At 51.2% G+C, this 23345-nt stretch overlaps 2 protein-coding genes across 3 annotated transcripts in view; both read left to right on the top strand.

The window, feature by feature from the left end:
- The first annotated feature begins 202 nt into the window (after positions 1-202).
- The window catches only part of LOC149335732 (ADP-sugar pyrophosphatase-like), a 33166-nt gene continuing 10023 nt past the window's right edge, over positions 203-23345 (top strand). The window contains exon 1 of one of the 2 annotated variants that reach the window (XM_089552332.1): positions 203-699. In XM_089552332.1, the coding sequence (XP_089408458.1) occupies positions 598-699 (102 nt within the window). In that variant the 5' untranslated portion in view covers positions 203-597. Of the gene's footprint in view, positions 700-8117; positions 8306-23345 lie in introns of those variants that run through there. The other variant, XM_089552333.1, reaches the window with a different exon arrangement.
- Positions 17211-23333, top strand: LOC149335733 (uncharacterized). The gene is made up of 3 exons (XM_089553600.1): positions 17211-19282; positions 20855-21841; positions 23330-23333. Exons 1-3 carry the CDS (start codon positions 18138-18140, stop codon positions 23331-23333), a joined length of 2136 nt encoding a protein of 711 aa, XP_089409726.1. The 5' UTR covers positions 17211-18137.

Genomic DNA, 23345 nt, shown 5'->3' with positions numbered 1-23345 from the left:
TGGCGCGCTCCCGTGCACGCACTGGACATTTATCGCTGCCTCCTCTCCCACCTACTGCTTGCGCAAGCCTCAACAGGCACGAAGCCAAGGGAAGCTGCTCGTTTTTCCTCTCCACTTGCCCCGCTAGAGGCCTCAATCCCTCTCTCTCCCACCCTCCTCCACTTGTGCGACGTCTCTCGACCTCGGCGAGCTGCGCCAGCTCAGACAACCAACTGAGAGCGAAGGCGATAAGACCCGGCTCTCCGCTGCCTTGGCGACCGTTCTTGCGTCGTAGTAGAAGCCAGCGGTCCTACCGTAGCGCCACCGCCCCTTAAAACTTGGACCCGTCGCGCGGCCCGCGCCAGAACAGCGCCCCCCACTTCACTGACGTGATCCAGGTCCGCAGAGATCGCACTCTTCCCCCCCCAGAGACCCAAACCGAAGGACACCTGTAGCGATCTCGAGAAGCCTGTTGGCTGTGCGGAGTGACCCAGGATAGTGAAAGCTCGGCCGAAGCTTTCCTTGTCGTCAGTCCTCCTCTTTTAAGCGGCAGTTGTCCGGGCTTGTCCGCTCAGCAGCGGCCAAGCGATACTCGGCGTCAAGACGAGTGTGAATACCATGACCTCGATGTTCCAGACGCGCCTGACGATGGCGCCTTCGCCAACGCCGTCCCACTCCAGAAGGCTGGACAAGAAGAAGTTCACGCATGTCTCCAGTGAGGTGAGTGATCGGATTCTGTAGGCCGCTCAGGATGCGTTGCCGCTGCGTAGTGCGCTGCTTACATTTCGTGTTTGTCGAACTAAGAAATGATGGTCGGTGGAGCAGCAGGGCGGTAACCGAGATTAGAAACATGGCCGGAGGGCCACAGAGAGTCAGGTGTGATTATAAGATAAGGAAATGTGCTGAGATATAGTGACCACGGCTGGCACTGCAGGGCTAACTAAAGGTCGGTTGGAGAGGCCTTTATCTTGCAGTAGACGCAGTCTGGCTTATGCTCTTGATGGTGATGATTTCGTTCCACCCGCTGACATATATGCTGCGCTGGTCGGTGACCACCATACACACCTAGGAACAGGGTGCTGGTCGTTCGCTCCCTGGGTAGTCACGGCCCATTCGAGCTGTTCGGTCACGAGCACCTAGCGACCTTCGATGTGTCAATCAATCAAGGGACACTGCGTCGAGCGGACCGAGTGTTAAACATGAGCGCCTTAATTTGCTTTTATGATTTAAGCCTCACATCTATATACGTGGAAACATGGCCTGAAGGACTAGGGAGGCGTGTCGGTAGTCCTTCTTACAGAGACTCAATATTTTCTTCTAGATTATACCCGTAACGTGTGCAAATGAGAAAAGGTGAAAGACGGCATTGCTCTCTCTCTCTCTCTGGGTTCCGAATGTCGATGAAGGCGAAATTCAGAGGCCCGGGTACTGTGCGATGTCAGTGCACGTTAAAGAACCCCAGGTGGTCGGAATTTCCGGAGCCCTTCACTACGGCGTCCCTCATAGCCTGAGTTGCTTTGGGACGTTAAACCACAATAAGCCAAGTTTCTCTCTAGCCTGCCTAGTGGGGAAGGTGGCGCTACCGTTACGCCCGACACCTCCTGGGGACATAGCATTGCCGGTAAGATACATCTGTGCCCCGGTTGAACCTTTATAATACATACACGGGCGCGCAAACACTGCGGTATACCGCTCTGTTCCAACATCCGCCATATTCACTGGCTGCGCTGACCGCTGATATCAGTTAAAGGTTCAGATTAAAAGCAAGGGTTTACTCGCGCCCGGCGAGCACTTTACTGTACGCATCACTTTTGTCTGGCGACCTCAGCTTCTACGGTAGCATGGAGAAAGCAGGCGCAACGAGCTCCGGTAGCTCGCCGAAAACAGCGCGATCTCTAACAATCCGAGTAGTGTTTGCCTATTCCCCTTTTTATACGCAGCGTTGCTCGGAGAAACGATAACCAAACAGAACCAGGCACACTTCACCATGCCGTATACACCACACAGTTCCTAGTTCATTCCAATTGTATTGCTGTCCGTCCACTATATTCCGCGGCGCTGTCGACGGTGAAAGGTCCCGACGGCAGTGATGCGGCGATCCTCCTTATCTGTCCAGGAGAAGATTGTCGCCTTCTTTCTCGGTTCTTTCCGAGGACGGGCCGCGGTTTGTCCGTGATCTCTACAGCGATAAGTGCGCGGGGGGGCTCTTTTCTCGCTAAAAGACGTCGTCATCGCCGTCGTGTGTATTTACCAAGAATTAGTATGTTCGCATGCTGACCAAAACGACGTTAGGCCCGGGATAGAGCTAATATGCGGGCCGAGGAGTGAGTGTTCAAGACAACACGCCACCTCGTGGGCGGCAGGATAGATGCACGCATGGAGATTTGATAGAAATGGGGAGATAGGGGAGGAGGGGGGGGGGGTGCCGGCAAGGTCCCCATATGAGCAATGAGTCTTTAATGTCTAGTCATGCACAGGGTCTTTGAAATATTTCGTCCTTTCATCTGTTTCTTCAGCTTTCAACTTCCGCCTGATTTGTAAAAGCCTGCGCACTGTTGTATGTGTGCAGACATGCTCAAATGAGTGAGGATACCTTCCGCTTTCTGATCTCCCCCGTGGACCAGTCTGCAACACTGTAGCAACGGTCCTCCTGTGCGGATAGATCTATAGGGGGTGGCACTAGACCAAGAAAAAGTTCGCTGAGGCTCTTGAAAGAGGACGTGCTATCATCAAGGCACTCGAGGCCCATCGCTGAGTTGCACGATACAGAACTGCTGCACCGTGTCTTGGAAGGATAGCGGACCAACCGCATTATCACAGTGCATAGCCAAGTCGCTGTACATCCGATGCTGAAGTGGTTCTCTTTTGCAATCATCGCACCGATATGCGGTCTCTCACGATGCGGCGGACATCCAGCAGACGTGGCCTGAACATTCTCGGAGCAACACTGACAGAAGAAGCATGACTGCTATCGCTAACGTCCTGCTGGCGACGGCTCTCGTTTCTGGCTTGCTACGCGACGTGGCGGGGACTTGTGAGGATACACAGTTCGACTGCAAGAATGGGAAGTGTACTGAATTGAGGTGGGTGTGCGATGGCGCTGACGATTGCGGAAATAACGAGGACGAGCGTGCTTGCAATTCCGAAAGCCCCGCCTGTCCAAAGAATACCTTCAGATGTCGCGACTTCAGACGCTGCCTTCCTGCAAGATGGGTCTGCGATGGTGACAAGGACTGTGACGATGGCTCGGACGAACTGAACTGCGGGTCGGGATCGGAGAGTGTCCAAACGACGACTAGAGAAGCCCACGGAGATGCTGTCGAGATGACCACCACATCAACGTTCCCATCTACGCCAGAAACTGCGATGCATGCCACGGCGACTTCAAGTAGGACCAGCACCGCGTCTTCCCTTCGTTGCGACGTCGGAGAGGGTCACTTTCCGTGCTTGGACGGGCAGTGCCTGCTTCCAGGACAAGTGTGCGACGGAAGGAGGGACTGCAGCGATGGAGCGGACGAAGGGCGCTTTTGCGAAGTGACCAGGCCCACTAACCGACAGCAGCGCAACCAGGGCTGGCTCGTAGACTTCCGACTACAGCTTCGCTTGCTGTTCCAACCGTCGCCAAATTCCTCCGATTACTGAGTGTACGCACCAGAGACGAAGGGCTTCGATCCTTGCGGCACACAATGTTTTTTTTTTTTGGTCTTTAATTTCCATCATTTTAGCAAAGGCGCGTAAGATTTGGAGGCGGCTTGGAAGTTCTGCTTCTAAATCGCATTTCTGAACAGGGCCACCGTTAGAAATCATGTTCAGTCGCCGAGGACAGCTTGTCTGGTTTGCTAAATTGTATAGAAAAGGCGTGCACTTCGGCACGATCATGACGAGCAGTTCGCACAACGGCTAGTGTAATCAGTGAATTAGAGGCGATGTGTATACCCTTCGTGTCATTGTTTGTATGTGCGCAGTACCCTTTGTGAGACGATATAACTACATGCGCTTGTGGACAGAAAGCTAATGTTCTTCCTTGACTGCTAATTACTCTGTCATGTTGTGGATTTCCAGAGAAAGGGATTCAAACTCCGGTCTGTCTCGCAATACTGTTTCCAATTAGGTTGAGTAACCAAGTGCCTCCATACATTCCTCAGCTCTGTTGGCTCCCCTAGCTCATATGCTTGCGTCACGAAAAGCGCTTGTAAAAGAGGGAATAAAGCTGACATGTGCTCGAATTCATCGCCTTTGCGTGAGTCATGATTACATATTTTTTCCGTAGGTACACCACCACCGCTGCCGACAGAAAAGATGCGCATAGTCTATAAAGGAGCGACTGACGTGGTCGGGGTCTCCGACCACCTAGCCTCACGCTGCACGAATCGGCTCTTCGTGGGGTGTAGTACGTGGTCGTGACACGGGGAGTTCAACGTCTCCAAGCTCTACGTGGACTAGAAGGGATGCCGCAGTGGAAGGCTCCGGGTTAATATAGGCCGGTTGGTGTTCTTTGACGTGTACTGACTACACCCCGGCAGACAGCGGTGGTCTAAACTGCGGTTAGGGACGAAGTCAGGGCAAAAGGGAAAGTGCGCATTTCGAGGTGTACTGTTGCCGCTAGCTGGAGGTGACAACATTACTTGAGCATGGCCCGCCTATGTTCTACTGTCTTCGTCTATAAGCGCTGCTTATACTATGTTGTCCTGCCACAAACTAGCCCGAGAGTACACTTTGATGAAAAGTGGGGCAGCATTTAAAAGCAAGACACTCCCCCCCCCTCCCATTTAAGTGAGGGCTTAGTTCACAGACCCATTTAAATGGGGTATGCGAACAATGGGTCGGGTAACATAACCCATTTATCTGTCACATTCACAGTTAAGTGAACTCCCAACAACATCCTGAACACATTCCCTAGTCACATTTATTCTTTCATATCGCCCTTACAGATTTTGCTGACGCTAAAACCCAGGCCCGTCTATGTAAACGCCCGTTAAGTTTGTTTTTTTCGCGTAAAATCAAGCCGCCAAGTAGCGGCGAAAAAACAAATCAGCCAGAGGTGCGTTGAGCGGCGCGGTCGCGTACGCTATACATAGCCCGTCCGTGCAGTGTATAGGCGCGCATCTCCGCACCGCTATCACCGACGTCGACAAAGAGGTCGCGTGGAGTCGTGCACGTACGCTGCTGTCCCCGGCACGACCGCGAGTGGGCTGCGCAGCTATTGCGTGCGGTAATCTTATCGGGCCGGCACTAAGCGGACTGCGCCATCCGTCATCCACGAACCGTGGTCGCCTGACAGGTCGTGGTGGCCACTCTTTATATCAAGGACGCGCAGGCGCCTTGATCGCCGGCCAAGTATTACACGGCGATGCGCTTGTGTCCATTCCTGCTTCTTGAAAGCCTCCGGTACAGCAGGCGCTTGAGCGAGCAAGAGCCATAGCAGGCTATCTGTATTCTGCGGGCTTCTGTCCTCACCGCGCCTAGCGATTTCCATCGCTGCAATAACCAAGAGTTTCACGAATTATCCTTTCGTGTCTGTTTTTAATCTTATTATTATTATGTTGCATCGAAGTTCGTCCTTTTCTCGCTTTTTCCTGTGGTGCTCGCCGTAAAATAAGCAACGCGCCGTTCCTCACATGAACAAGCCCGCTGGACTTGTTACATAGTTATGGGCCCTCCAGCGATTTCCTATGTGGGCCCTCGAGATGTTCCTCGAGAGTTCCTACGGGCCTTCGAGATGTTCCTCGAGAGTTCCTACGGGCCCTCGAGATGTTCCTCGAGAGTTCCTACGGGCCCTCGAGATGCCCCATCGCCGTGAACATCGTTTCGATTTCTCTGCTCTTCGGTTTGAGCACGCAAGCCCAACATGAGACTCACTATTGTCCTTAAGTCAAGGGTGCCGTGGAAGGCGTAGTTTACTAAAGTTCTTAGCGGCTACAATAAAGCACCAGTGGTGCGCGACCCGGTTCGCAACCCCTCGGGTTTCTTCACTCTAAGCACAGTGCCGCAGTGCCTATGGAGTGGACGTGACTGCACATGCGAACGGGTAAACTCATTTTCAGGTCACTGCGTGGTTTCCGCTGCTTTCTGGACGACTCGCCCTCCTTGACACACATAACACCTGGAGCCCTGTTTCGCGCGAAGCCGCTATCGCCGGCAGGTCGCCCGGCCACGCGGCCTAACTCCAATCCACGGGCCGTAAAGATGGCCTCGCGAGACATTATTGACATAAACGAACCGGGCCGCCGGCGGAAGAAGTTGTCGGGCGCTTTCTACCTTATCGCCATTCATCATCATCATCATCATCATCAGTCTGTATCGCCATTCATCATCATCAGTCTGACAATGCCCATTGCAGAGCAAAGGCCTTTCCAATGTCTCTCCAATTAGCCCTGTCCTTTGCTAGCTGCGGCCACCGTATCCCTCAGACTTGTTAATCTCATCCGCCTACCTAAATTTCTGCCGTCCTCTGCTACCCTTGACTTCTAACTTCTCTTGGAATCCACTCCGTTACCCTTAAGGACCAGCGGTCATCTTGCCTTCGCATTACATGCCCTGCCCAAGCCCATTTCTTCCTCTTCATTTTTAGTAGGATGTCATTAACCCGCGTATGTTCCCTGACCCACTCTGCCCGCTTCCGGTATCTTAACCTTACACCTACAATTTTTCTTTCCACATCTCGCTGCGTTGTCCTTAACTTAAGCTGAACCCCTTTCGTTAGGCTCCACGTTTCTACCACATAGGTGACTACCGCCAAGATACAACTGTTGTATACTTTCCCTGGCCAAAAAGGGCGCGGAACTCCTGCAGCATGGCGAAGTGTCACAGTAAGGGGTTGGAAACTTGTACAGTGAAAGCACGTAGAATGCGAAAAAGCCAGAGCTTGCAATAAGTGGACGGGCTTCGTCGGTAGCCTCTGAGGCGTGCTTGAAATGTCGGAACATGATTGGTGAAAGAGTTAGGGCTGCAGCTCTATAGAAATACCTCTTCCACATGACACTGAATAAGTATATGTGGCATGCTACTTACACTTCTTTCAGTCTACCGTGTATTTGCGACAGTTTCACGCTACACCATGAAATCGCCGCTGCTTTTTGAAAAACGGCATTTGTAGAAAACAAAGACTGATTGAAAGAAAAAAACTGGTAATGGCGCAAGAAACGAGGACACGGATGGCACACAAAAGACAGACTGACGCCAACTTGCAACCGGGGTTTATTGCAACAAGCCTGCCTTTTTGTACTACAACCAAGCCGTATCAACAAATGCAAATTGCATTTGTTGATGCCTAGGCGCTTTCCAAATAATCAATATGCTTTGAATAAATAATCACTCTTGAGGCAATTTACGATAGTAAACGAGAAATCGTAAAACAAGAACTCGCGCATACGTCGAGCCTTTGTGTCAGCACGACTCCGACGTATCGCTCAAGCTGACCTATCTACTCACGTACAACTTCAGAATATTTTCCTTCTTGCTTAGATTAGCACAGACTGTTCTAACATGTTGTTGCAGCCAGTTTCGGTGTATAAATGGCAGGGTCGAGTTAACAAGGCCTCAGTGCTTCTGCTTCACATTATTCAAAAAGTTTAATAAATGAATGAGTGTTCATTAAAGCGCTCTGTGACCTAAAAGGTGTGAGATGACAAGTGCACTCTTCCATGGCACAGCTATTGCTGTGAAACCAGCCAGAAAACTCCATAACTAAAAGACGACGAAGATTCGCAACACAGGTTATAATCTGCAATGTCAGGCTAAAGGCGCCTGGGAGCCCGCTGAAAAACATCGCTCGCGACGATGACATGGGGAAAACAAGGCCACTATCTGTCCGTTGAAAAATAAAAATATATTATCGCGGCGTAGCTAAGACGGGCATCCAGTAGGCGAGGAACGGAAACCATGGCGGTGCGCAGAAACGGGGAGATAACATTCGCTGCCGAGAGATTAAGAGGGAGGAACGACGTGACAAGACGCATTCCTTTTCGGTGTCGCGCGCAGCCCGAAACGGTGCAGTCACCTTCAGCAGCGGAGGTTTTTCTGTTGCCAGTCTTTCCGCGCATTTGCGTAATCTCGTGTACTCTTCACGTCATCGCCCTCTTCAAAGGGGGGAAGGGGTGAGAGTCGGAGGAGAGATAAGTGCTCGGTGCCTTATGATATGAGCGTCCGGCCGCGGGCAGTGGCGAACCGACTGCCAACACCACCCGCCCTGCTATAAGTTCCGGGGTAGCCTGGGCCGCGCCGTCAGTTCGCGTTCGACCGTGTCGGCGCCTTCATCTTGGTCCCTGAAGACATCTCCCCTCTGCTTTGCCACAGCTTCTTCGTGATGCCTCCCATCTCGGAAGAGGTCAGTTCTTTTGGCTTTGTAGTATACCGACTTAGGTTCTGGACCATGCATATTGCTGATGCTACAATGACTTCATTTGCCTCGGACTATACTCTACGTGTGGTGACTACATAGTATTCATTGATAATAGCAGCAAGGACTGCTATCCCGCGCACTGTCTACTGACTGCCGTCAGCGAACTTCTCCTCTGAAACCTCCGTACCCCTTCTTGACATTTTTTTTTTATGAAGCACTTGTTTACTTTTCTGAAGTTGGTTCTTTCCGCCGTGTCGATCCTGCTGTTGTTGCAATGCTTTCACTTGCCTACGACTCTAGTATTTGTGTGCGGTCTTTCCATTTTCTTGATTGGGATGATGACAGCAAGGACTGATACTTGGTGTGCGTGCTGTCAGTGCACAGACTTCTGAAACCTCCACACCCGTCCCCAACATTTCCTTTTCTTCGCTCCTGACGCAGTTGTCTATATTTAAGAATTTTGAGACATCTCCTGATGTGTTGTTGCATTGTCCATTTTTCTTTGACTGTTCATGTGTGGTTATTCCAAAATCCTCGGTTGGGATGCTGATGTGGAACGAGGCGTGCTATGATGTGTGCACTCAAGCTAAAAAGCTGGCGGCTTTCACGCACATAAGGAACTGAGGCACGGAGAACCGCATTGCCTGTGACCACCCAGTGCCTTCTCTCAGCGACAACCGCTCTAAGGACATATTCGGAGGGGCAGAAGAAAGTGTTTTTGGGGGTATGTCATGGAAGCGATGTCCGCCCGTCGGATAACTAGTTGTCCACGATGCGTGGGCTTCGACTACTGCGGCTGTGTGGGCTGTACTTGCTAGTAGTCATCCGATGACAGTACCATCATCACTGGGGTCTCCAGATCTACTGCACGACGTCCCGCCCCTTAGACTCTGGCATGGGCTCCTGCAGCCGTCTAGTCTCTTGTCGGAGGCGGACGCCATATTTAGGCCTCGCTGCCGCGGTGGCTCGTTGGTTACAGCGTTCGACTGTTGATCCGAAAGACGCGGGTTCGATCCCGGCCGCGGTGGTCGAATTTCGATGAAGGGCGAAATTCTAGAGGCCCGTGTACTGTGTGATGTCAGTGCACGTTAAAGAACCCCAGGAGGTCGAAATTTCCGGAGCCCTTCACTACGGCGTCCCTCGTAGCCTGAATCGCTTTGGGACCTTAAACCCCCATAAACTAAACTATATTTAGGCCTCGGGGCATGTCGCTGGGAATCCTCGGTAGCCCTTTGCCCCGAGCAAGCTGAAACGAAGCCGACACCATTGCTCACGCGTCGTTGTTGGTAAGCGCCGTGACTGATCGTGCGAAACGAATTGTGGAGTGGGGTCTATAGAAGCTTCTTTTTAAGCTGGACTTGTTGTTCTTGAGCTTGGCCTCTGCCGTGACTGCCTGTGCCTCATAATCATGGTTCGTCTTCTGAGGAAGTCATTTCTTACTATCGATGTACGAGGTCTGTTAGAAAAGTATCCGACTTCATATTTTTTTGCGAACACCTGATGGATATGAAACAAGCGCGCTTGCATCAGGCGACCTTGAACCTTCATGCGCATGCACGAATTTTTTCCCGCCTGCCGATAGCGTCAGTCGCTGGGACGCAGCATTTGAGTGAGGCGGTGCGCAGTGCTCTCGTCGGTTTTTTATTGCAAGGAAAATGGCGGAGTGAAAGAAGCAGCGCTACTGCATCAAATTTTGCCATAAACTTGGCGCCAGCCAAGTGGAAACCATTCGAAATATTCAGACGGCTTTCGGTGACGATGCTATGAGCAGCACACAGATTAAGCAGTGGTACAATTGATTTAAAGATGGCCGCACATCGGTGGAGAACGAGCCACGCTCCAATCGGCCATCAACATGCCAAAATGACCAAGTCATTGCCGAACTGAACGCTATGGTGATGCGGGACCGTCGCGTGACTATCCGAGAAATTGAGGAAGAGGTGGGCATGAGCAATTTTTCCGAACATTCCATTATCACCGAAGATTTGGCCATGGAGAGAGTTGCGGCGAAATTCGTGCCGAAGCTGCTCACGGTTGAGCAAAACCAGCTTCGTGTTGAAGTCTCACAGGACATGCTGGATTCCGCAAACAGTGACCCCGACTTCATCAACATCATAATCACTGCTGACGAGTCTTGGGTGTACAGGTACGACCCGGAAACCAGATCCCAGTCGTCACAGTGGAAACATTCCACGTCACCAAGACTTAAGAAGGCCCGCCAAGTGCGCAGCAATGTGAAAGTGATGCTGAGTGCTTTCTTTGACACCCTCTGTGTGGCAGACCACGAGTACGCACTCCACAGGGTCAAACAATGACCAAAGAGTACTACAGGGTTGTCCTCCGTTGCCTACGTGATGCTGTGAGGCGCAAGAACCCGGAGCTGAGGTCAACAGGAAATTGGCGCACCCATCGCGACAATGCTCCCGCACATTCCTCGCACTCGATTCAGATTTTTTGGCGAAAAACCAGACTCCTGTAGTTCAACAGACTCCTTACTGTCCTGATATGGCCCCTGCGACTTCTGGCTGGTTCCCAAAATTAAAAGGCCATTGAAAGGAGCGCGATTTCAGACAAGGAAGAACATTATGGCTGCAACGACAGCTGAGCTAAACTCCATTCCGAAAGGGGCCTTTTCGGAATACACGTCGGTGTTACTGGAGTGCTTGGCGCACAGCAAGGCCGATGTGGCCTTTACTGGTTGAGCACACGCATCTGGTACAAAATCTCGCTTGCAGGCTTTATAGTGTGGTACAGTACCTCGCGCGGTTCAGGTTCACCGTTGTCGCTGATGGTGCCGTAGGTTTTGTTTCATGCAGTGCGGTTATCTGAGAATGCAAGATCTGTGTAGCTCACGAGTTTGCAAGTATCCTCCGCACAGCGGGTCGCCGCACTTCGCTGTCTGTGTTTGCTTCCGAGACCAATACTTCGTACGTTATCGGGAGCTGTCTTACACGGAGCAGGCAGCGATAGAGGCGTGGGAAGACACGTCTACCACACGTTGACGAGAATCGCATCGCATGGCGTAATCTTCGACAGATTTTGCCATTCTACATCGAACAAATGTTATACCACTTCTCGAAGATGGTTGTCAGAGCTCCGAGGAACAGGTGTCGGATACACATCAAAGTCCCGTCGTGACGTGCCCGATTCAGCGTTTTTATAGAGCTGCGCGATCAGTTCTGCTCTTGTTCTTCAATGACGTGTATCCTAAACCTGCGTGCGTATTAGACAAGTATGGCGTTCATCGGTCGAAGTGGTGTTTTCAGCAGTCTCCTCTTGGCGGCTTTGCCTCCGTGGCACCGATGGCGAACAGAATATATGCAGATATATTTTCAGTGTGTCGAAGACGAGGAGATGAATGCATAGACTTTGCATGATATTCAAGGTGTGGATTTGCCGGAACTAAAGCTACTAACCGACAAAACGTAATACTTTGGTCTTCGAATATAAAATAAACCGTCAAGAGCAGAGAGCATTGCAGTTTCCGCCATTAGAGTTACTAGCGAGTTTTAGCGTAGCAGAGACTTACTAGCGTGGACGTATGCCGGATTAACGTCAAGTGTAGTGTAGTTGTACAGCTGTAGTACAGCTTGCAAATGCGCGTTCGCAGCTAACATACGTTCATCCGGCATGCGTTTATTCCGATAAAGCCATTATCTCAGCCATTGCGCTTGTCTGCATTTGGTTCCCATGGATTTCAGTGAGAGGCAAGGGCTGGAGCTAGAGACATAGTTTGCGCAGTTAGTCGGTATTTCACGCAAATATATTCGCGGGGAGAAATTTTGCGCCAGCTGTCTGTGATTTGCGCGAAATACGAAAATGAAGTCGTTTACAGTATGCATCTACGCCCACACTGCGCTAAAACACTGCATTTTTATAAGCGTATAGTATACGGTTCATTTTGAATGACCCGTCTACACCCCTTTCGTATGATCTACCATCCCGGCGACCGGTTACGGAAGCCACCGTTGCCCTAAAATTTGGCATAAAACGAAAGGATCCACATCATCGTTGCATTTCTCTGGCCGAAAACGTAACTTACCCCCTTAACTTCGATCTCATCATGCATAGGCGTTTGATAATGGTTACCTGCCATGTCTGCGCGCATGGACCAAGCGTCGCGCCCGGCGAGTATTTTGTCACCTACAGTCGGTGCTAGAATAGAATAAACTCTTCGTTACCCGTTCAAACTGTGTAGTCGCGAGTACAAATTTGAATAAGGAGCGCGTTCTACGTGGCTTGATAAGAAACCGCTCAAGAAGTCGGAATAGAAGCCACAAAAAGGAAGGCTGAGCGTTAGAGCTAGTGGACGTTGGCAACGGCTCCTGGGAACATGAGCTTTACACTCATGAGCGCTCTTGCAGTGGGCACACTTTATCGACCTCCTCTTTCACCTCTTCACTCTAGCGCCTTATCTATCCCGTGTTCTTTCTTCTCAGTTCTGTTTCTCTCATATCGCGGTTCCGGACTCCGTTGTACGTTGGACGAAGCGTAGCGCAACCTGCTGTAAGAGCAGAAGCAGAAGTGGACGATTTAGGCAGCCTTATCTCTTATCGAACTTCCTCTATATCCTGTTCCTTATGTGCCTACGAAGCATGTACATTGTTATCTATACACACTTGATGTCTTAAAGGCCTCTACGAGCCTCGTGATGTGGACGGTTTCGGTAGGGTTGTCTGTTACCGATAGCCTTAGCTGAATTGAGTTTTCTTTGTATGCTTTTTTATCTGAGTACATAGTACTGCATGGCGTTATCTGTATGCTTCATTTCTTAATGACCCTTTGCTATCCTCTTCACACAAGCATGTGTCGAGCTAGCTATTTCCGCTATCAGACGTCTTTCCTCTACTTCTTTATCTCTGTCCTGAGTGCAAAACCCTCAGCATTCGACATTCTTTGCATGTCTTTTTAGACAAGCAAGAGTGGATGGTTTCGGTAGCTCTATGCTCGTTATCGATCTTCTTTGCCCCCTCTTCTTTACCTCTGTGTGCACAGCGTGCAGCATCTTATCACTACTGCATCATTTAATTCTCTTTACGTGGCTCTTGGGTGCGCATGTGACGGTGTGATTGCACATGCAGCCAGCTTATGACGAGTGGACGACTTCAGCAGCCTTATCTCCTACAGAGCTCCTTCGCTGCACCACTCCTTCTGCCTGCAAAAATTTCGCAGTGCTCTTTCCCACATCTTTCAATTCCCTCAAACCTGTGAGTTTCGAAAGCTCTCTGCAGTGCGGCGGGACATGCACTTCGTATTCAAGCAAAAGAGGACACCTTTCGCACTCTTCTTTCTCATTCAGTTTCTTCATCTATCTTTCAATGAGGCATGGTCAGCGTAATCTCTTCGTGTGAAGTTATCTTCACATTTGCTGTCAATGGGTTTCGAGATAATGCGAAGAGTTAACCAAATCGGTATTAGAGAAGAAAGACAAAGAAATATAGAAAAAGGAACGCTTGTACCACAGTAACAACTGCTATGCGGGTATCTCTGAGTACTCAAACTTCTCGGCTATAGTTCGTTTGGTCATGCTTGGGTTGCCATGCATCTACTTTAATCTGGCTTTTCCACGTACACTTTGCGAGCACCGCTGCAATGAGCTATTCAGACGATGGCCTCAGTACTAGAATATTCACTTCCAACCGTTTGAAACGCAGTAAAAACAAAAAAAAAGCACCGAAATTCTCAGAATAAAAGAAGCTAAGGAAACTCCGTTCCACCTTGAGGGAATAATTCTCGACACTGTGACTGCCTATCTAGATGACATTATCGCAGGTCAGCATACTAACTGGGGGTTCAAATGCAGAAGTGCGTGCTTTGGTTTCCACTCTATATTTCCACCGACTCACTTTTGAGTCTGCACCGCGAAGCTTACTACGATAACAATAAACAGGGCTTCTCTCTTTATAAGCGTACACTATGTTCATGACCGCGTAGATAGGAGCATATGTTATCCAGCTGAGTTTGCAAGAAGCAATAGTACAGTAGATCAAGAAGGAGATAGCCCCGATCGAAAACGTCGACTTCAATTAAAGCTGACGTAAGAGCAGATGGAATAATCCATCCTGATCAATCGCAAGCGCTACCTGTTGAAACGTTTATCTACAACAGTAGTATACGGTAGTACCCAACGTTTCGCGGGTGTACCTTTCTTATCATTTCGGTCGCACTGGCTATGGCGTTCGGCTGCCACGTCGAAGGTCGCGCGAGCGAATCCCACCCTCAGCGGGCGTATTTCGATGAAAGACGCCTGTGTGCTGCGCGAAGAACCGCAGGTGGTCGAAATCACTTATCAGCCCACGTGCGTGCAGCTTTCAAACTCTGAACCCCGCATAACATAACACCACAAACTGAAATACTATAGGCCTGAGGTGAGCGCGATGAGGAGGAAAAGTAGAGGAAAACATTTGCCAACTTGAGATTGCGACGCCGTTCGGCCCACAGAAAGTCACGTACGCATCGCTATCACAGCTATCGCTCTGTGTATAGTATGCTGCAAAACGTGGAGTGGCGCCGGCGCCTTTATCTTGCAAGGGCCTCCGTGACCCCGGTATCACCCGCTTTTCTAACCTCGCAGCATCAATAACAACAACAATGGCGGCGAAAAACTACTCCAGGCGCCTGCGGGCGGCCCTGAGGCTTCTCCCCTTGCAGCGATTGTGAGGGCAGCGCTGAAAGTATCAAATAAGGTGTGGAGGAAGGGGAGGGGGTGGTCTGTGCGAGGAGCCTCTAGCGGTCAAGGCTACCCGCAGAGTGGCCCTCCGAGATTAGAAGTCAGCGCGAACCAGCCAACGCTAGCGGAGCCAGCGCTTTCACTGCCAAGGTTTCGCGGAAGCGCGCCGCCTGTCCCCTGGCCATCACGTGCTGGCCGAGTGATGCCGCCCCGGGGAGGGGTTGTACAACGCTGTTGTGGAGCCGGCGGCCAAGTTTAGACGCGTCGGAAAGTGACTCTGCATTGCGCAAGCGATAACGCCGTATGGAGCGGTGTAGCGTCTAATGTAATGGATAACAAACAAAAGAAGGGAGTGGGACTTGGCGGATATACGTGGGCACTCGAGCTTGTTTGCTCTGCGAGTGGAGAGTGAGGCGCGGCATGCGAGGGCAGATAGTGCGACTGAAAGCTCGTCCGGATGCGACGTTGCTCTGTCGCGTTTAATAGTGGGATCTTAGAGTGCACATGTAAACAAGGTGACCGCTCTTCGTTAGTTCTAATCGGACTTCGAAGCTGGGTTGAAATGCGGGCCAGTTGGTACATTGTAAACGGAAAAAAACCAGTCATGCAAGACGAGGGACAAGAAGAGTGTACACACCACGACTGGACCAGTCGTTGTGCTGTGTACACTCTTCTTGTCCCTCGTCTTGTATGACTGGGTTTTTTTTTTTTCGTTTACTTCGAAGCTGGTCTGCATGGACTTCAAGCGGTGTACTCCGCGATCCGGAAAGAATGCATCTTTAATCATTTCTATTTTGTTCGAATCTGTAGATAGATGTCCGAGGGCCTAAACCTTCCTGATCTGTCAGTTGTTCCATTTCGGCCAGCAAGGAGCTAAACGGATACTTCGACTAGAAGCTTCTGAGCTTTTTGAGATGGGGCTAGCGCGAAATACTCATTGGCGTATTATCCGCAAGTCAATCTTAAGTTTGACATTTTGTTGCTATTATTCTTGTAATTTCGCTGCGGCAATTGCAGCATGTTGTTCCGCCAAGACTCGTGCGTAGTAATGCAGGCGTGTCTGCGTGCGAATCACGTGCAAAGAGCGCGTGAATCTAAGAGCTCTCCTCGAATTCCCGTGATTGCAAGAAATCGCTATAAGCGATCTCAGTGGTCATCGACCGGTATCCGTAACGACTCGGGCTCTCCATCGGACCACTTCTCGACCTCCAAATATATTAAACGTCCTTTAATTATTACATTACCGTCCAGTGTTATAGCACACATTTATGACTGCATCTCGTGATCCTTCTTTGCGCTCGCTGTCAAATATATTCGCCAAATTTAGAGACGGTCCGCTTAGAAAATTTGCCAGGCGCTAGCTTGGCCAAACCTGGCCAAGTCAAAGCTGCCACGTGGTCCACTATACCCCGACTGGGTGTATGTGCCACTCTGGGGCTTTCCTAGTAACTCAACACAACTGTAGGTGGCGTCACACTTGCATCTCGTCGGCGAGAAGCCATATACCGCAAGACGTTCCTGCCTGGAGACCTCCGCTCAAAGCGACGGAGACGGATGCGCAGTATCCGCATAATCACGTGCTCACTGCCTGGGTGGAGATTCGCACCCGCTGCTAGTCAGCATCTTGAGATAAACGGGGGGAAAAAAAAGACGAAGAAAGAAAGAAATACGAGACAGGCCGGCGATGGCGCGTCTCGGTATCTTTCCGTCCACGAGTGGTTTCCACTTACCGTGGCAACCGAAAAAGACAGCGACATGCAAACGACCGCAGGAGACGTCGCCGCCAGGAAGAGATGCGACGATTATATATCGAGCGCGTGCTGGCGGCGTCGCTGTTATCTTGGTCACGGAAGTCCAGCGAGTCCTCAGCCCTCTGTGACGAGTGTCCTACGGCCCACACATAGCGACACCAGAGAAAAAAAGAAAATGGGACGTTTTGCGTACGTGGTCCGCTGCTTGACTTGCTAATAGGTTTGCTCTGCTCTTCGGCAGCGCGCAATTTTTATTGTCTTCGGCGATAGGGGCCTTGTATAGCTCTTCAGTAGGAACACTCGGTATCGCCGTGTGTGTGCGCGCGCATGCGGCAGAGCACTTCCCGGACACTCGTCAGCACCGACCGGAGATGGCGGACAGATAAGGAGGTAGTGGGGGAGGGGGGAGGGGGGGGGGGGGGGAGTCAACAGACGCCAATCTCGAGTGCGCATTATGTATTCCAGGAAGTGCGCACTGTAGCGCCTGTGATGCCTCCCCTCGTGCCTAAGGGGATTAAGGCATCGAACTTCGAGGACCGTGGGAACATGGCGGTAGCGGCGAAGCTCAAAGAGGGGTGCTGTAGGACCTGTGATGCTTCCCCTGCTGCCTAAGTGGATTAGGCAGCGACCTTCCAGGACCGTGGGACCATGGTCGCAGCGGCGAAGGTCAAAGATCGCCGAAGGCCGAAGATGCGGCGACGATGGCGGCGTTCCGTGGCCGAGTCGACCCTCGGGTCAACGAACAGAGTGGTGGTGTGCTTAGTGAAAGACAGCAGTGTTTAATTACGGAGCCTCTACCCTCTCCCATCAACCGAGCTGCGGCAGAGCACCACGGCCCAGCGCCGCCCCTGCCGTGGGCGGTATCAACAGTGGCCGCAACTGTCCGTCTGATTGGGCGTCATTCTTTGAACTATTTCCCCAGACAGGGATCTGGGGAATCTGTGCGCTATTTAACGGGGTGTTGTTTTGAGGACTACAGTGTGTGCACTCCCGCTAGCGAAGCAGTCCTCATCCACTGAGAGTCCCTCTCAGTTGCTCTTCTGTAAATCATGTAAATAGCCTGTATAAAGTTTTCTTCGTTTTCATCTTAACCTCTTCGCCGACTTCCTCATCCCTTCTCCGGCCCCATCACGCTACCCCGATCCCAACAACTGGATGGCAGCTACGGGATGGACACGTCAAGTTACCGGCTCCAACGGACCTCGGCAGCTACGGGACTGACGGGCGTCAGCTATACCTTGGCAGGGTGAGTGCCCCATGTTTTCCGCTCATTTCGCCAGACCGTACTAGCACAGGCAGATGTTAGGTGCGGATCTGTTATCTGGGAAATTGATTTAAGGAAAACCGTTTTGTTCACTTTAAGCTAAGGCTTTTGTTTTAGTGGGCGTGGTAACGCATGGTGGAAACCACGATGGAGAAGTTAAAAGTGCAGGAGCTGCTCGAAATTTGCCAGGAGCTTGGAATTTCGCTAGGTTCTGCGAAAAGAAAAAAAGATATTCTAGAGGTTATGCGGGAGCAGGAGGTAACGGCGGAGGAGGTCGACGAGGCTCGGGAAACGATTGTCGCTCGCAGAGAAGAGCAGAAAAGTCGGGAACTGCTCGAACAGAAAGCACAGGAAGAGCTTCGCTTGGCTCAAGAAAGAAGGGAGCTGCGCGAGAAGAAAGAACAAGAAGAGCTTCGCTTGGCTCAAGAAAGAAGGGAGCTGCGCGAGAAGAAAGAACAAGAAGAGCTTCGCTTGGCTCAAGAGAGACGGGAGGTCCGTGAGGCAGAGGAAAAAGTGAGAGAACATGCTCGGAAAATGAAGGAGCTAGAAATCGCGTCGAACGGAAAGAATACGGCGGGTCCTAGCCCCGTAGCTTCGGCAGAGGAGCAGGGGAGGCAGAGATTACAGGATCGCGTCTCACCATATCGAGTGGGAGACGATATTGCACTCTTTCTGGTAAATTTCGAGCGCGCATGCGGGAAGGCGCACATCGACAAGAGCGTTTGGTCGGAGAAGCTACTTCCTCTCCTTCCGGGCGAGGCGGCCGAAGTGGTGGCTCGTCTCTCACAGGAAGAGTGCGACGACTACGAGAAAGTAAAGAGCGCACTGCTTAGAAAGTACCGGCTTTCTGCTGAAGCCTTTCGGCAGCGATTCAGGCGGGCAAAGAAAGGCGGAGAGTCGCACACTGACTTCGCGTACCGGCTGAAGGTCAACTTAAAGGAGTGGCTTAAGACAGCTGAGGTGCACGGAAACCACGACAAGGTGCTGGAGTGCATCGCATTAGAGCAGTACTACAGCGCGATTCCAGAAGATCTGAGGGTATGGCTGCAGGATAGGCTGACGGATACGGACCTAGACAAAGCGGCGCAGCTCGCAGACGAGTATTATGTTCGCCGAAATCTCCAAAGCAAGGCAGGGCACGATACCAAGTTAGGAAAGGGAGAAACTTTTTCAAGAAGGATCCCTGACCGAAGGGTGCCGCCAGCACGCCGGGATCACCGAACGGAGGATTTGGGATCAAAAGGGGGAGATAGCGAAAAAAAGATAGAGTCGCCCAAGTCTGTCGATTCTCCAAGGCAGCAGGGACATGCAACTCGCGCGTTTGAAGCGCGAAAGCCCATTGTCTGTTATAACTGCAACAAGGAGGGCCACTTATCGGTGAACTGCAAACAGCGAAGGATTGTGTTCGCGAGCATGCGAGAATCCGAGGAAAACCTGAAATTGCTGGAGCCCTACATGCAGGACGTAGTAATAAATGGGAGGAAATGTAGAGCACTGCGTGATTCAGCAGCTACCATGGATGTTGCACATCCGTCCTGTGTTTCCTCCGCGGACTATACCGGCGAATGCGCCTGGATTAGACAGGTCGCCGAGGAACAGAGCGCGTGCCTGCCAATAGCGAAGGTGACCCTAGAGGGGGCTTTTGGCAGACTAGACACAGAAGCGGCAGTTAGCGCAAACTTGCCGACACACTTGCCCTACCTTTTTTCGAATAAATCTGAGCAGCTGTTGAAAGACAAAGGCCTCTCTTTCACAACGGGTTTAGCTTGCATGGCGCTAACACGGTCTCGAGCGCGAGAGCTCTCAAAGAAACTTGACTGCGTCCCGATAAGTGAGCAGGCACTGAACCGTTCTCCCAACCAGCCGGGGACTTCTTGCGAGAAAACTGATCCGTCAATACCGCATGACCATGAAGCCGTTACCGAACCAGCAGTAGGTCCCGACATCCAAGGAACGGTCGATTCCGCAGGGAATGGGGAAAGAGAGACTGACTCGGAGGGTTTGACCATAACACCTGCTTCGGCTTGTTGGGAGGAATTGACAAAGGTGGATCGAGAAACACTTATAGCAGAGCAGAAAAGCGATCCATCGTTAAGAGCTCTAGGCAACAACGTAAGGGAGGGAGTAGCCAGAAAGAACATCAGCTTTTACGCAAAATCGGGCCTTAAGTATCGGAGATACTGCGACTCAAAGGGACGCGCATATGAGCAGCTTCTAGTTCCGGAGAAGTACCGGCGGCAGCTCATAGAACTCGCGCACGGAAATGCCTGGGCGGGCCACCTGGGCATAAAGAAAACTAAAGCTAGGTTAGCACTCGAGTATTACTGGCCTGGCTGCTGGAAAGACGTTGAACGGCTCGTTAGGTCTTGCGACACCTGCCAACGGGTCGGCAAGTCGACGGACAAGTGGAAAGCGCCAATGACACTTGTTCCCATCATTACGGAGCCCTTTCGGCGTCTTGTGATAGATGTTGTCGGCCCACTGCCGCAGTCCAACTCTGGTTGTCGCTATATTCTAACCACATTGTGCGCAGCTACCAAATTTCCAGAGGCCGTTCCCTTGAAGGAACTAAATTCGGCATGCGTTGTAGACGCTCTCTTGTCTATTTTCTCTCGAGTGGGGTTCCCTGCAGAAATACAGAGCGACAACGGGAGTGTCTTCACGAGCTGCTTGACAACAACGTTTTTTGAACGATGTGGCATTAAGATCATCCGCAGTTCTATTCACCACCCTCAGTCAAATCCAGTCGAGCGCATGCACTCAGTGCTAAAGCGGATTCTGAGGTCTCTATGCTTCGAACATAAGGGGGATTGGGAAGGCTGCATTCCAGCTGCACTCTTTGCAATCAGATCTGCTCCCCACGAAAGTACAGGATTTAGCCCCGCTGAACTCGTTTACGGGCGAGACTTGAGGACCCCATTGCGCATGCTGAGAGAGTCGTGGGAGGGTTACGGAGAGGATCCCTGTGTAGTAGAGTATGTTTTGAAGCTACTGGAGAGACTTGCGAAAACCAGGGACCTCGTGGAGGAAAATGTCAAGGCAGCGCAGTCACTTTCTAAGGTGTACTACGATAAATCTGCGCGTAAACGCACCTTTCAATCTGGCGACCAGGTGATGTTGCTGCGCCCGTCCAAAAAGAACAAGCTTGAGGTGCAATGGGAAGGGCCAGCTAAGGTAGTGTCCAAACTTTCAGACACCAACTACGAAGTGCAGTTCAAGAATCAGCACAATCGGATAATGCACAGCAATCTGATGAAACCTTATGTGCCCCGTCAGGCACTGGTCAACATGGCACTGAACATGCCAGCGGAAGAGATCCCAGAAATACCCTATTTCCCACACGAGGATGAGCATGCAGCAAATGAGCTGCTAGATTCAATCGACAGAGAGCCGCGTCTGACGGAAAGTCAGCGAGGAGAAATGAAGAACGTCGTCAGGGACTTTGAGGCGGTGTTCTCCAATAAGCCAGGAAAAACGAAGCTGATCGAACACGACATTCAGCTGTCCAGCGAACAGCCGATTAGGAGCAAACCGTACCGGGTCTCTCCAAGGCAAAAGGAAATCATCGAAACGGAGATCCGCCGTATGTGCGAACTGGGCATCATAGTGCCCTGTGAGAGTGACTACACGTCGCCGATCATTATTGTAGAGGTTCCTGGCAAGGATCCGAGGCCTTGCGTTGATTATCGGAGGCTGAATTCAATCACATTGGACCAGACCTACCCAATCCCAAACATCGAGGAGAGGGTTGAAACAGTCGCTAAATCAAGATACATATCAACATTGGATCTGGTTCGCGGATACTGGCAGGTGCCACTAACTGAGCGCGCCAGCAGGTACGCAGCATTTGTGTCTCCATTGGGCACGTTTCGCCCTGTAATGCTGAGTTTCGGCTTGAAGAATGCTCCGTACTGTTTTTCAAAGTTAATGGATCAAGTGTTGCGGGGGCTTGCAGATTTCGCCCTTCCCTATCTTGACGACGTGGCTGTTTTCTCACAAACCTGGGAGGAGCACATTGAACACTTGCGTATTGTGCTGAGCCGACTGGTCGAGGCTGGTTTAACTGTAAGAGCCGGAAAGTGCCACTTGGGGTGCGCCGAAGTGAACTACCTCGGGCACGTGGTTGGACAAGGGCAGCGCAGGCCTTCCGAACTTAAAGTTGCTGCCGTGTTAGATTACCGACGGCCAACCACAAAATCTGAACTCAGGGCTTTCCTTGGCCTAGCTGGCTATTATCAACATTATGTAAAACATTACTCTGACTTAGCCACTCCCCTGACCGACGCGCTCCGCAAAACTGAGCCTGCCAACCTCTCGTGGGACCAAGGGAAGGAGAAAGCGTTCCAGAGTTTAAAAACGGCTCTAAGCGAGCGCCCAGTACTGACAGCACCAGATTTTTCAAAGGCCTTTATCATACAATGCGACGCCAGCAACCGCGGGTTAGGCGCGATTCTTTGCCAAGAAGGCGACGACGGCCACACGCGGCCTGTCCTATACTTGAGCCGCAAGCTCAGCACGCGGGAAGAGGCGTATAGCACGTCTGAAAAAGAGTGCGCATGCCTCGTTTGGGCTATTGACAAGCTGTCGTGCTACGTCTCTGGGTCACGTTTCACGGTAGAAACGGACCATTGCCCTTTGACTTGGTTGCACAATATGTCGCCCAAAAATGGTCGTCTACTGCGCTGGAGCCTTGCACTCCAGCACCACAGCTTCGTGGTCCGCTACAAGAAAGGCAAGCTCCACACAAATGCCGACGGGCTAAGCCGAGCTTTTTAAGTGCATGGTAAAGAAAAAAAAAAAAATGGGGGGAAGGCGGGGTGCTCGCCAGTTTTTCTACTTTTAAATGTTTTTTTTTTTATTGAGAGCATACCACCCACTTTCTTTTCACTCATTTCGTTTGTAATCCGTGTAGCATAGTTAGGAGTACGCTTTCCATCTTTTCTGCCACTGATAAGGGAGAGCTCATTGTGTATTGTACCTTGGCTGTGAGGTCTTAGGGGACAAAATTGAATGCCTCGTCGGCCAAAACCTGTCGCCTACCGCTTTCCGCGTGCCCTCTGAGCACCAGCTCGATTCCATTTAGCGGATTCCCTACCGTTTGTTAAGTGTACCTCAGGCGGGACCTTACGCCTTTGGGCAGGTCCGCGTTTAAACACTTCGTCGGGCAGACACCATGCGTTCATTCAGGAAAAATGATTACTCTCTTCATGCTTTACTTGTAGCTTATTAGCTAATTGCAATTTTGCTTCGAGTTCTGGTCTGGCTGGATGGGTGGATTCTGCGGGCACTTGTTTTGCCGGGGGTGTGGTTTGGCGTCTGTGCAGATAAATCCCTAAAACG

This window comes from Amblyomma mixtum, chromosome 7 (genome assembly GCF_055824585.1).
Source record: "Amblyomma mixtum isolate Tamu chromosome 7, ASM5582458v1, whole genome shotgun sequence".
Taxonomy (NCBI): Eukaryota; Metazoa; Arthropoda; class Arachnida; order Ixodida; family Ixodidae; genus Amblyomma; species Amblyomma mixtum.
Note: the sequence above shows the minus strand (reverse complement) of the source record. Positions and strands in the feature narration are given on the sequence as shown.

Coding starts and splice junctions, on each gene's coding strand:
- LOC149335733 (XM_089553600.1), top strand. CDS start 18,138: ATGGTGGAAACCACGATGGAGAAGTTAAAAGTGCAGGAGCTGCTCGAA. Junction 19,283..20,854: donor AAAAAGATAGAGTCGCCCAA/GTCTGTCGATTC, acceptor CTTTGCAATCAG/ATCTGCTCCCCACGAAAGTA.